The 14,927-nt window shown below is 43.3% G+C and overlaps 1 protein-coding gene across 1 annotated transcript in view; it reads left to right on the top strand.

The window, feature by feature from the left end:
- The window catches only part of LOC133345129 (potassium voltage-gated channel subfamily H member 8-like), a 147,210-nt gene that overhangs the window by 43,249 nt on the left and 89,034 nt on the right, over nt 1–14,927 (top strand). Inside the window, 1 exon segment of the mRNA XM_061555625.1 lies at nt 9,429–9,566. Coding sequence (XP_061411609.1) covers nt 9,429–9,566 — 138 coding nt within the window.

The following is a 14,927-nucleotide window of genomic DNA, read 5'->3' as shown; positions in this document are numbered from 1 at the left end:
CATACCTGCATTTCCCATATCCCCTCCCTTTGATGCTGCTAATCCTGCATAATGCACGGGCATAAGTAGTACTAATCACATACCTGCATTTCCCATAAATATGCTAAATTCCTCTTGATATGCAAATTCCTTTGTCAAGGCGCTCTTCCCCCTCCAACCCAGCTTAAATATACGCTGCCAAGCCTGGTGGTGTTCATTCAGATGCTGTCTTTCTGACAGACCTGTTCTTCACCTGAGGACGGCTGCTTGCATTGTGGCCGAAACGTCGTGAGAATTATTTTATTATGTTTTATTTTTATTATTTTATTATTTCCATTCTACGTGACTTTACCGAAAGAACCAAGAAGATGAATCCCTGCAGTCACGAAAGCTTTAAATCGAAACGACACACATCTATCGTTCTGTCTCCTTTATTTAAACAGGAGATTAAATACACCCATCATTTGCAAAGGGTGACCTGGTTTAGACGAATACATTTTAAGTACCATACACTTTATTACTAAAAAACATTGAAGATCTAGAAAATATAGACTAAATAAAATAAGAACTCAATTAGCAACTCTGGTCGGTGGGTTCATAGGCCCCAGCACATTATTATCAGCACGCCTTTACACGGAATTTCGCAAGGTTTTTCAACGAGGCTATTCCAAGTGCACTTTGCTTGCACGTGCATCACATATACATTGACACTCGCGGCTGACATTCGCACCAAAGCGTCCATGGTTTTGTCATAACGATATCGACAGTTTTACACTGTCGACAAATTGGCTGGTGGCTGCACTATGCCGGCGATCATTAGAAGCCGAGCAAGTGAGCTCACCAGTGGGGCAGCAAGCGGCGGGCAGGGCCGTGGGAGTTTACGTGGCTGCCCCTGTCGATTTCGATCGATAGCACCGTTTTCCAAATGTCAAGTGGGTCCGACAGCTCTCAACACACCGTCAGGCAGGCAGCCTCTGTGGGTATTTGTGACATGCCAATAAACAAGTACTGTATGTTGTTGTATTTTATATATAGAAGATGTTTGTGTGTGCGTGTATACGCCCGTGGTCACGAATAATATCAGTGGCAGCCAACGGAGGGAATCAGCCACATAGCTGGAGCAATGAAATTGGTTCACACGCAGGTGCTCGATCAGCAGTCGGCAACATAAATAACAAGAAGAGAACTTTTTTTTTTATCCCGTAAAACAAACGAAATATTTCAAGGGCCGCAATGCAAGTGACTATGAGACGGTGGTCTTTAATAAATAACTGTCACGAAGCAGCCCTCAAAAAGCCGCACGTGGATGTCTTCATCCAGCAGTGGATTGACTATGGATGTAATCGCACTGGAAACCCACGGGCCAATGGGGCCCAGGCACTGGGATCCGAGGAAGGGAAACGTTGGACTGGGATCCTCATTTAATTTGTTGCAGCAGAGCCCAGTGTCGACCACGCTGCAGAACTGCACAATCTGTAAGTTGAGTGCATGTGGCCGTGTCAGACAGACCTAAAGCCCCCCCCCTAAATTGGTTGAGAAGCACTCCATGAGACACTTCAGCACTCAGGCATTTACTAATGATGTGCTTCACTCGGATATTGACAAGGTCTGTGATATATCCCAATCCTTACTACGGCTTGGGAGACTTTCAGGTACACGTTTCTCCAAATTCTTAACAAACATGCTCCGTTGGTTAAATTTTAAACTAAAGGCAACCGCCCACCATGGTTTGATCCTTTGATTACAAAGCTCATGAAAACTAGGGACAAGGCTTGGGAATGCGCTCAGAAAAGTAATTTGGTCAATGACTGGCTAGAATACAGGATTTTAAGGAATAGATGCGTCAAAAAAATACGGCATGCAAAAAATTACTACTTTTCTTCCACTCTCCTGGAATCACATGGAAATGCCAGGATTTTATGGAAAACAAATGTATCGAAAAGGCATCCAAAACAGATAATCTGCCCGTTGAGCTTAACCGAAATGGGGAATATTTTTCAGATCCCCAAAAAATAGTTTACAATTTTAACCTTCATTTTTCTGAAGCTGGTACCCTATTTGATAATGTATTGGCAGTCACCCCTGCTCATGCAAATTCCTACAGCCCTGTCCAAACATTAAACGAATTTAGTTTTCAGCCAATCCACGAAAGTAATGTTCTGAAACAACTGTCCTGCCTCAAAGGGTCCTCCTCTACCGGAGCAGATAGTATTCCTGTCTTTGCTCTACTAACTGTTGGTCACCTAATATACAAACCTATAGCCCATATTTTCAACCTGTCTATCAAAGAAGCATCAGTTCCTCCAGAATGGAAACATTCCATGTTCGTCCACTTCACAAAGGGGGTCCTAAAAATGATCCAAATAATTGCCGACCTATCTCAATTTTGTCCCCGTTGATGAAATTTTTTTTTAAAGTATTGAACTACCAAATTAGCAGTGTCCTGTCCGCCAACAATCTATTACATCTAAAAAATCTGGGTTCCGAAAAAAATACAGCACCACATCTGCTGCATTAGACTCTCTGAATCACATTTACAGTAGCCTTGATAATAAGCAGTACTGCGCCTGTCTTTTTATTGACTTGTCCAAAGCTTTTGATACAGTAGACCACAACATCCTGCTTAGTAAAATAAGTTGCCTCGGTTTTTCCGAATCACAGTAAAATGGTTAAAAAGATACCTTTTTTCTCGCACCCAAACTGTATTCACAGATGGTTGGAGGTCAGTGTTAAGATAACAAAAGGAGTTCCACAGGGTTCCATTCTCGGCCCCCTCTTGTTCTCTCTTTATGTAAATGACTTGGTCACTGAACTGGATAATTCCAGGGTAAATCTTTTTGCAGATAACACGGTATTGATTACTGCTGGCTGCTCTCCGGATGACGTGATTGCTAAGCTCCAGAGTGATTTCAACAAACTACAACATCAGCTAGTTGCTCTTAAACTAGTCCTAAATCCTGCCAAAACCAAGGTGCTATGCTTCTCACCAGGACTAAAGCGGGAAGTTATTTTCCCCCAATTACATTCCTTAAATAACGATCAAATAGAGCAAGTCAAGTTCTACAAGTATCTTTGGGTCATCCTGGATTCAAAACGGAATTTTGAAGATCACATTGATTATATTGGAAAAAAGACAAAAAATGAAATTGGTTTTCTGTATCGACACAAGCACTGCTTCCCCCCTATGTTCCGTTTGGAATTGATAAAAGCTACCATACTGCCTCTACTTGATTACTGTGACATCGTGTATAAATCAGCCCCAAGTATTGTACTGAAGAAGCTTGACTCAATGTATCACTCGGCCTTAAGATTTGCATTGAACTGCCCATATAGGACTCGTCACTGTGATCTCTACATTGGGTCAAACTTAACATCTCTGAATGTTCGACGGCTTGTGCACCGGATGTTATTTATTCATGATGTACTTACCAACAAATCCGCAGATTACCTGCTGGATCTCCTCTCTGTTTCAAAGAACAAATTATGACCTAAGGTCTACACTCATTTACCAGCTTCATATTCCCTATTGCCGTACATATACTGGAGGAAGGGCCTTTGCTATTGATGCCCCCAGGGTCTGGAATGCTATTGCCAATAAATTGCAACTTGAGTCACTACCTATTAGGTCTTCACTCAAAACTGTTCTAGAGGAGTTGTACACCCCTAGCTGCTAGTGCTATTCAGTGGCCTAAAATAAAATGTTTCGCTCCGGATGATCGCTGCAAAGTATGACCTGTGTTTTTATTTAGAGTGCTGGTCTTAATGGTGCATTGAAAAATATAATACTCCGATTGATGCTCCTGCTGTTGTGGAGTGACTCATGCAGCCAGCTATGGCTGCAGGGTTTTGGTAGTACATGTTGTTTGTCGTTTATTGTGAAAATTCCGTCACAGTTCCTATGATCACTGTTTCATTGCTTTATTTTGGTAATTTCTAAAAGTTTACTGGTTTGGCCATGTTTTTTTGTAGTACGGAGTAAGACTGATGGCCTTAATCTAAGTTGTCTTGTGGTTGTTATTGTTGTTTGACTTGCATCCCACTGGGATTTTTGCACACAGTGTTGGTGTACGGTGTTTTTTTCTGCAATATTTTGCTGTCTTTTCTTGGATTTTCTGTTTGCACTTGGTCACATATTCACTTTAAGATGTTTTCTTGTTCATGTTTTTGTTTTTTGTTTGTTGCGGTTGCACCCGATTCAAGAGCCGAATGGCTCACAGGGCTATACCTAATAAATGAACTTGAACTTTGAAAGGCCCCTCTGCGGCGGTGGGGCGTCGTTGCCTCTGCCTTCTTCTCCTACACAATGCTGAACACAGACAACACACACACATTGCACACCGATGCATTCAGACGTGATTTAATTGGATTGACACGAGTGTGCACACAATAAACATGCATGAATTAATGTACTTGGTAACCAAGTGAGAGCAAACTTGATTTTAAGCTTTCGTGACTGCAGGATTTACTCTTTGGTTCTTTCGGTAAAGTCACGTAGAAAGAAAATAAATGTAATAATAGAATACGACGTTTCGATTGCAACACAAGCAACCATCATCAGGTATAACTAAATTTTAGAGCGAGACAAAACACTGAATCGGAGACTCAGACATACACACAAGCAGAGAGAGACAACACAGAGACACAGAGAGAGACGCACAACATAGACACACAGAGACCCAATGCCTCCGTGTCGTGGCCTTAAATAGATAGGGGGGGGGGACAGAGAGAGAAGTGGGTCTGCTGGAGCAGCTGCTGGAGCAGAGAAATTAGCATGTCAATGAAAGACCCAACAAGACTGGTACATTTTAGAGAGAGTTGTGTGTAAATCCACCCCGAAGCGACCGAGGGAAGAGAGCGAATGGACCTAATGAGAGCCTGGTAAATTTTAGAGAAAGAAATAGGCAGTTTGAGAAGAAAAATGTAACATATTTTTTGGAAATGTAATGCAATGCAACACAGAGTCGGTTAACACACAGTTAATGCATAGCCTGGTTGATTACGATCTCCAAAGATTGCTAAATTTGAAGTTAAGTGTTAAATTTGACAAACAGAGACACACAGATGTGTGGAAATCCACCCCGAAGTGGCCGGGGGAGAGAAACGGCGAATGGACCGATGAGAGCCTGGTAAATTTTAGAGAGAGAAATAGGCCGTTTGAGAAAACAAACTTAGCAATTGTTTGGGAAATGTAATGCAATGCACACGTAACTTCTAATTTTAGCAATATTTGGAGATCGTAATCAACCAGGCTATGCATTAACTGTGTGTTAGCCGACTCTCTGTTGCATTGCATGACATTTCCAAAAAATATGTTACATTTTTCTTCTCAAACTGCCTATTTCTTTCTCTAAAATTTACCAGGCTCTCATATGTCCATTCACTCTCTTCCCTCGGTCGCTTCGGGGTGGATTTCCACACAACTCTCTCTAAAATGTACCAGTCTTGTTGGGTCTTTCATTGACATGCTAATTTCTCTGCTCCAGCAGCTGCTCCAGCAAACCCACCTCTCTCTGCCCCCCACTCTCTCTACTTAAGGCCTCCACACAGAGGCATTGGGTCTCTGTGTGTCTATGTTGTGTGTCTCTCTCTGTGTGCCTCTGTGTTGTCTATCTCTGCTTGTGTGTCTGTCTGTGAGTCTCCGTGTTTGAGTTTTGTCTCGCTCTAAAATGTACTTCTACCTGATGACAGTTGCTTGTGTTGCAATCGAAACGTCGTATTCTATTATTTAATTTATTTTCTTTCTACGTGACTTTACTGAAAGAACCAAAGAGCAAGTGAGAGCAATAAGAGTGGGCCCGTCTATTTTAATGCTATCAAAGTCCCCAGGAAACCTTCGCTTGGCAGGAGGTCACTCATTTCACCTTACTCCCACCACAGTCTGACTGCTCCCTTTAAAAGTTGTTTTTTTTAATCCGGGCTCAAGACCTTCCCTTTGTTTTGTTTGCCCATGACTGACTGCCTGGGTCATTGAAATAAATACGCCTAATGTTTCAGTGCAGCGTATCGAGATATGATCGCATTTAGATCCTATGTAAACTTACATTGTCTTGTTTTAAGAGAGATCTGAGCCAAATAAAGTAATACATTAAACAAGCGCTAAAAGGTTAAAAACAAGAGGGTATTGTACCTGCATAATAAGATATCATTAAGTTGTAATACCGATTCAACATTAACATTTACATAGAATGTAATATCGCAGCAAATGTATTTTAAAACAAGTAAAAAAAATCAGCAATAAGGTACTGAACCTATGATTAAATCTTCCACTATGTCTGATCTCGTCAGATATCTGAAGCTAAGCAGGTTTGAGCCTGGATACGGTCTGGATAAGGCCTGGATGGGGTAACTGCCATGCAGCCGACCTGTCATAGGTGGCTGCGGGGCTTGGCTATGTAGTGGTCAGCAGAGGGCAGAACCGATACATCGTACATTGTACCGTACTTATATGTTGCCAAGTTCATGCCCCATGCCTTCATCAACCCGGACTGGCGAGCGTTGTGAGGTATGGTCAAATAACCTTCGTCACGACCTTTTTCATGCTTGGATTGATAAAACCGCTGTGCTCGTTACTCTGGATAAAGTGTGGTTCAAAAGCACACGCATTAATTTATCTTGACAAATCAACAAGTACATTTTCACACATACAATGCCAGAAGGGATCGTTTAAAAATGTTAAAGAGATGCAATATTATTTCATATCAAGGAATTACTGATTCCACATGGCAACGGCTTAGGGAGGCCTTCATCTAGCAGTGGATTGATCATGGCTGATCGATCCATTTAACGATGCACATTAAGGTAGATAGAACAGAAACATGCACATGCTTACAAATTCACCACTTCAGCAAATAGGAAAATACTAAATTCGCACATTTATGTTTTAGAGTTTCATTTGTTGGCTATAATAGTATCATTAAAATAAGCCGTTGTATGCTTTCGGTATTTGTTTGTTGGCTGATAATTCTGCATGTTAATTTTAAGAATAATTCAAGAATTTCATTAAATTAGGTATTCTTAAAAAAAAATCCTATTTATACATGCAAGCCGCAATGATAGTAATATCATTACTTACTAAAGGTCTCATGTTCCATTCGAATTGAATAGAAATGCAAATGTTGGCTGAATTCTGCATGTTAATTTTAAGAATAATTTATGGTGTGTGTGTGTGTGCCGTTCAGTGTAAAATAACCTCCAATTTATCTTTTAAGCATGTAACTTCTTAATACAATCAATCCCTCGCCAATTAATTGTATGAACAATGAACATAAGCAGCAGCTGTACACTTCCCCATACTGTCAGCTTTATATCTGTTCCATTAATTCCCAAATTAATGTGCTCCTAAATGACACGATTGGTTGGCCAGCGAAACTGTTTGCATATCTCCATTATCTTTCACTCCTTATATTTCTAAATACAGCCGTTTGTGTGCGTATTTCCAGAGAAAACACTAGCTCGAAATTGTTTGTGTCTTGGCCCGTATTTGCGAAGTAACGCGAACCAATTCTATAACATCGTCGGTGTGCTGATACGTGATCTTCAAGCGCCCAAAGAATGGCGCATCTGCCCATTTGTTGGTTTTTAAAGTAACCCGATTCCTTTTATTTTCACAATCGGGCGGCCCTGGTGTGTGCCGCTGACTTATTAATGTCCTCTCGCGGCACTGTTTAATTCATGCCCGCTGTGGTTTTTTCCACGTGGTCCCCACGTGTCCCCCAAGCCCCTTTCACCCAGGAGCTGTCGGCAAAGTCGCGGGGCTTAGCGCCGTAAGCTCCTCATTTTTTCACGGTGGCGTCCCCGAACCCCACTGCGGGGGAGGTGTGGAGGGGATACGTGGGCTCAACTGCTGGTGTTTGTTAGCAATCAATCTCATTGTTGGTGAACAGGATGAGTCGACATGACATGTGTATCTATATCATCTGCACGGCGGTTAGCGTACATCGTGGTGGTTTGTTGGCTCACTGTGCCACGAAAGCGGCATCCCGAGTTCGATTACTCCTCACGGCTAGCGTTAGTCTTTATTATTTGATCCATTTCAGGGCCTCCCCTATAGGCTGACTCAGCCATCAATTAGTACCTGGTGCATTGTGTAAAAAACATAAGCATTGAAGAGACAAAGGTAGTCGAGCGTGGTTCTGGCCCACCACACCATCTCCTTGTGTGTCGTGCTGGCCTTCATAGGTGCAGTCAAATACTATTGCCTCTTCAGTGTTCATGTGCGAGGCAATGCGGTCGCTTCTGTGCTGCCCAAATCAGTCTGCTGAGCCACATGAAGATAGTGTACATGGATGTGATAACTAACCTGCTCCCAGGCACTCATCGTCGATTTGGCACAGCAGCCAAAACGTATCTGTAAATAACGCGTATTGAAACTCCAACAAAGTCACTTGCAAGTTGTTGTGCAGAACGTTGATTCGCAATAACTTTGGTAAACTCATCCAGGATATTTTTTGCTGCAAATAGGGGGGCAGTCGAAGAAAATTCGCTGCCAGAGCTGGTGTAGCGCATTTCAGAAGCTTCTGCAGCAACTGAACAAGCTCTCAACACACGTGAAGCGACAAAGTGTCAGTAGCATGAGCGGGGCAGCTAATGTTAATGGTGCTGGTGGTGGAAACCCACCACCAGCGCTGTCGTTACCCTCCACGAGTACCATCACTTACATTAACATTAGCTGCCCAGCCCATGCTGCTGACACTTGGGCTACGCCCATTTCAAACCTTTATAAACAGTTTTCCTTTTAGAATTTAGAGGCTAACCCCCCTTTTCCTGATGACGACCGCTCGTGTTGCTATCGAAACGTCGTAGTTTTTGTTATATTCTTTGAACCTATCTACGTGACTTTACCGAAAGACCCAAAGAATATGATTTCCGGCAATCATCAAAGCTTTAAGTCAAGATATATAAGCTGGTAAACCGACACTGACAGAATACTTGAACACGAGAAAACAAAGGGTCTTGTTTTCCAAAACAGCGTGAAAATTGATAAAGAGAGAGAGAGGTGTTGGCAGTGAGCAGGAATCGAGGTCGGGTCGCCGGGTTTTTAGTGCACAGCGCTTACCGCTGCAATACAGCTCGGACATTGTCAGTTACACAATAATTTCTTACATAAATGCAGGGCGATAATTATGGTCATTATAGTCATGCAGTTAATTTCTGTCCAGAAAAATTTTGCGAGTTAGTAATTTAATGAGGAATTGCTATTTATTTGAAACTTTAATTATTGTATTTTGCTTATTGTTTCATAAATATCGGGAAATTATACGTGAAAAAAATCAAACAAGCAATGACAATCATGATATAACAATATTTTGTGAAATGGACGAATTTGAATATTAAGCACCTAATTTTCCCGCTGACAATCCCACTCATCCTCTCTCTTGATTCTATCCCGCCTCCGACAATGTCATTTCCCCCCACCACCACGACCCCCCACTGACAACCACTTGCAACAGGAGTGCCGTTTTGGTGCCTGCTGGACATCGTCCCAATCAAGAACGAGAAGCGAGAGGTGGTGCTGTACCTGGCCTCCTTCAAGGACATCTCCGAGAGCAAGCGTGGCTCCGTGCAGGATGGAGCCCCCAAGGAACCTGGTAATGAGCTGCCGGCCCCGCGAGCAAGTGAGCAATTGGCGTCCTCGGGCCTCCCAGGCATCCCAATATCAATCGTAAACCAAAGCAAATCGAGCGTCACCGCTGTTTTACTCCATCTCGTTCGATTAATTACGTTTGGAATCAAGAACGGTGCACCTGTAAAGCGTTCGTCCACATTTCCATGATTGCTGGGAAGTTAGCTGGCCTGGTTGGAGAACCGAGCAATTTGGCATGGCCTGGTTATTTTTTTTACAAAGTAGCATTACCCCAGACCAAAGCCAGCAACGATTGGATTCGGGTGGCTCTCTTTTTCCTCAGGGAGCTGCATTATTTTTTTTATCTGAGCCACCCTCGAAACCGTTGCGATGTCACAGGATCCACACGCAGAGAATAGCCACCTCTTCAGCACCGTGTTTGTTATATAAAAAAAAAAATCCAAGCACACCTTGGGTCCACTCTCCGATTGTCATGGAAACGCAGCATTCGCAACCAAGAGCCCACTTCATATTCTAACTCATGTGCTTGAGCCCAGGATCAGCCGTAGTACACATTAGCATGGACACGGTGCATTAGCTCAACGAGCCGCGGAGTTCCCCCAAGCTTAACCTGGGGCTCATGAAAGTGCCAGCTCAGTGGCCCGATACGGCACATTAGCTTACCGAGCTGCCCAGTAACCCACTGAGCACACAGGGATGCGCAGCGACTATGCTCGAGTATCTGTGCATGTGTGTAATAATGAGTATATATGTATGTACACTCCCACGCACAGAGAGCCACATACATTACTCACACAGCCCTCCCTCCCTCCCTCTGAGCACCATGGAGGCAGGGTTGGTCATGTGATGGCACCCGTCCAGGCTCTATGCGTTTGAAGCCATTGCGGCGCAGACGTAGACATGTGTACGCACGCAGCCAGCATACATCATCAACAACATCCGTCATGCGGTATGTGATGATGGGTTGTTTCATAAGGGGTTCAGAACAGTGTTTCCGCCGAGGGCTCCAATGCGTCCACCACTGCTGTAGGCACGTACACCGTGTGGTGAGTTCTTATGGAGACGGAGTCGTAGAGGCAACACGGTTTATTGTTAACTAACAGATAACTCCCTTAACATCCCCTATCTAGGGAGGTACAGCCTCCGGGCTATCGTGACTCACACTCGCCAACTCAACTCTTAGCCCTCCGGCTATCAGTGCCCTAGGGGAGGCTATCTGACCCGACCCAGCCAAGGTACGGGTCTCGACCACTGGTCCCAGCTCGACCCGGCCCTTAGAAGGACGTCGGGCTCGAGGTCCCCCAGGGTCCTGACTAGGAAGGCTATCCTGACCCGACCCAGCCAAGGTACGGGTCCGACCACTGGTTCAAGCTCGACCCGGCCCTTACAAGGGCAGCGGGCTCGAGGTCCCAGGGTCCTAATCTAGCTGAGCTTCAGTCTTCGGTCTTCGTAGCACTGCCTCGAGCTGTGCTTGGGGTGCCCCTTTTATACACCTCCAGGGGACCCTCCGTCCCTGGTACCGCCCCCTTTCTGGAACCTTCCAGAGGATCCTGGAAGGGCCCCCTCCCAGCCCCCCACCTGGGGTAGGGGAGGGGAACCCAGCCTTTCTTGGGTCCGGCTCCCTCTCTATCCCCTTGTTCAGGCTAGCACACCCTACCGACCTCTGGCTGAAATTGCAGGTAACTGGATACCGGCGGTGTGTGCATCCGCGATTCCGACGCTACACATGTACAGCCCTTGTATTGATCCACTGCTGGTCGAGAGCCTCCCCAAGCATTCTTCAGTCAGTGGGGGGGTGGGTTGGTGAAGGTGGAGAGCATAAAAACGGGAGCACAGCAATACAGTACAATGCTGTAGTGGATTTTGCTGCGATACCTTCTATTGCACACAATGTAGCCCTGCAGCAGCCACCTCAAGCCTGATTAGCTTCCAAGATCTGATGATATCCTCGGATTACTTTGGGCCATAGGCTTAATGTGGCAGTGTTTAAAATACGTTGCAGATTTTTGCTTTGCATTTACGGTAGGCATAATTAGGTATTAAGTACTAAAATATGAATAGTTTTCAACTCTTTGTCAATACACTGCTGTAGGAATGGCCTTCCCAACCCGTGTCGATAATGTGGTTCGTGTGACCATACTTATGGCATTTGATTTTAGCCATGGCCAGGAATCGAACTTCAGTGTGGGGGTTCATAGCACGGTGCAACAACCAGTGTACCTGCTCCACACTCTTAACATGTCTCCGTGAGTCAACAGAGAATTGTGCTTGTGTGTGTCCTGCACAGTTGATCCTTATGGCGGTACCCGGGGTACCAAATAATACAGGGGTGTACTTAACTCCGCGACTTGGGGTACCAATCAATCCGAAATCAGTGCTACTCCCCGATGTCCAAACGCCAAACAGCATAAAAAAATCCGTTATCGAAAAATTCTACTTTGAATAGTGCATCGTGTACAGCTCGTCGAGATGAGTCGAGTGCCGCATCGCCGACCATCAACAAACTAAAAACGACTGCATCACGGACATTATGCGAGGCCGGGGTATTATGGTACCCTGGGGTACCGCCATAAGGTTCAGTTACTGAGCCACCATCGTTGGTGCACATACACTGACCGTGTATGCTCATGAATATTTTATCGGAGTGGAAAATGTTGTGTTCAACACTTGTAAATCGTCCATAATAGAAGTTTACGCGATCGAACCCAAAAAAAACCTCTTATGGATGATATTGGTCGCGAAAGCCTACGTGTTAAACTGACTTGTAAATCGGATACAACAAACAAAAACAGTGATTTATTGTGAGATCAATAATTGATCATAATGCATGGCTGCAATGCTATGTAATACTTGCGTGACACTGCACAGTCACAAATTATGAAGAATCAATGTTAAGCCTCTTTTATTCGTATATAATGCACACGAATTGAAAAATATTGATTCGTACGTGTTGCGGAGAATGGGCCATGCCGACCCTGCAGCCACTAGGGCTGCTGCTACATTTTGACCCAATGTATTCTTTAATTGATTTGTGGCCCTGAATTGTGACTATTCAACTTCAACCAGAAGGCAAATACGATCCATTATTTGCCTCATCGCAACAATTCCTTGAACTGCAAATAATTTTTCATCCCGTAGAATGCAAATTGTTTCTCCTAGAATTATTGCACCAGCAGGAACATGCAGACATACTCGAAGAACAACAACATTGCCAGCCAGGAGAAAGAGGGGCAAATAAATACTTAATGCGGACACATTTGTTGCTGGTTTTAGCTGGCTGATTTTTGGACACTCATCCTGAATAGAGAAAACCATAGCAGAGCCGTTGCTTAACCAGTGGCTGTTCATGGCTCCCGGTTGAGGAGGCAACAACGTTTGCCCCTGGTTTTCCAGTCTGAGGCGAAAACACGTTGATAATTTGAATGTCAGAGGCAACGTGGTGATGATGCTGGGTCTCTGTGTGAGTCTGTGGTTCTCTGTGGGAGTCTGTGGGTCTCTGTGGGAGTCTGTGGGTCTCTGTGGGAGTCTGTGGGTCTCTGTGGGAGTCTGGGGGTCTCTGTGGGAGTCTGGGGGTCTCTGTGGGAGTCTGGGGGTCTCTGTGGGAGTCTGGGGGTCTCTGTGTGAGTCTGTGGGTCTCTGTGTGAGTCTGTGGGTCTTTGTTTCAGAGCACCTATTATGAAGACGCTTCCAGTGCATGAGTTATCACCCGAGATTGGGAAAACTCAATGGGCACTTTTGTTGCCTTCTCAACCTGGAACCACAATCTTCTGCTTTCGCGTAAAGTCAGGACACTTTATAGAGGTGGCCTACGATTGTTGGACACGGTCTTTGTCCAAACCACGATGTGCCACACATTCTTGTCTAAATCGACTTGGATCATGTCGGAGAAGATGACTGTTATCCCAAGTGCTGCGATTGGCCGCTTAAATTCCTCATGCTTAAACACTTCGACTTGTTCCATTATTCATATACACAGTCTGCCACGCTCTGTAAGATTTCAGAATCGGGGTCAGCTGTGCTTTTGTGACTTAATTAAGTCTTTTTTTACATCTGCCCTTTGATGTTAATTTTTTACATCTCCCCTTTTATTTTTATAAGTAGATCTATTCATAAACAGAGCAGAACATAACTTTTCTCTACAGCGTTTCGACATGCTACATACATATACAATGCGTTGGAGGAAATGTGAATACATTTCCTCCAACGCATTGTATATGTATGTAGCATACTTAATTATATCTTCATAAACAGATCTATTAAATGCCTCATGCTTAAACACTTCGACTTGTTCCATTATTCATATACACAGTCTGCCACGCTCTGTAAGATTTCAGAATCGGGGTCAGCTGTGCTTTTGTGACTTAATTAAGTTTTTTTTACACCTGCCCTTTTATGTTTATTTTTTACATCTCCCCTTTTATTTTTATAAGTAGATCTATTCATAAACAGAGCAGAACATAACTTTTCTCTACAGCGTTTCGACATGCTACATACATATACAATGCGTTGGAGGAAATGTGAATACATTTCCTCCAACGCATTGTATATGTATGTAGCATACTTAATTATATCTTCATAAACAGATCTATTAAATGCCTCATGCTTAAACACTTCGACTTGTTCCATTATTCATATACACAGTCTGCCACGCTCTAAGTTTTCAGAATCGGGGTCCAGCTGTGCATTTGTGACTTATTTAAGTTTTTTTTTACATCTGCCCTTTTATGTTTATAGATAGATCTATTCATAAACGCTGTAGAGAAAACGTATGTTCTGCTCTGTTTATGAATAGATATAATTAAGCACTTGTCTTAAGTACATTTAGTAATAATTTACACTTGGAGGCAACTGTTTGTCTTGTGAAGAAACATACTAGAAATTGATTACGCGTTTCAAAGTACATATAATTAAGGGCTAATGTTAAATGTTTTTTACTTGTGGTCAGTTTAAATTTTGAAGCTTATAATTTTTGGCTCGAAATTATGTGAACACGACCGCAATGTGCAGAGTTCACGAGATTGGAAACAAAAAGGCAGAGAAGGGATTTTTAAAATGCAACCAGCTATCCAAAGTCGTGCGAGGAAAATGGATCATTACACATACACTCAGTTTCTCCACGTAAAAAATAAACAATACTGTATAGATATTTATATATAGATATATATAATCACTATCATATATAGACTAAAATATATGGGAAAACATAGTTGAAAAATATTTATTTCATTAATTACCCAGAGTCTTCGACTGCAGCTCATAACTTTGTTGGAATGGATTTGAGTTTATAATATCCAACAATTGCATTTCATTCCTAAGTTTACAGTGCTTTTTATCTATTGCTGGAAGAAGGCCTCCCCATACCTTG

Source organism: Lethenteron reissneri, chromosome 21, assembly GCF_015708825.2.
Source record: "Lethenteron reissneri isolate LAM-NWPU_2019-01 chromosome 21, ASM1570882v1, whole genome shotgun sequence".
Classification (NCBI taxonomy): Eukaryota; Metazoa; Chordata; class Hyperoartia; order Petromyzontiformes; family Petromyzontidae; genus Lethenteron; species Lethenteron reissneri.
This window is presented reverse-complemented; position numbering and strand designations above follow the sequence as displayed.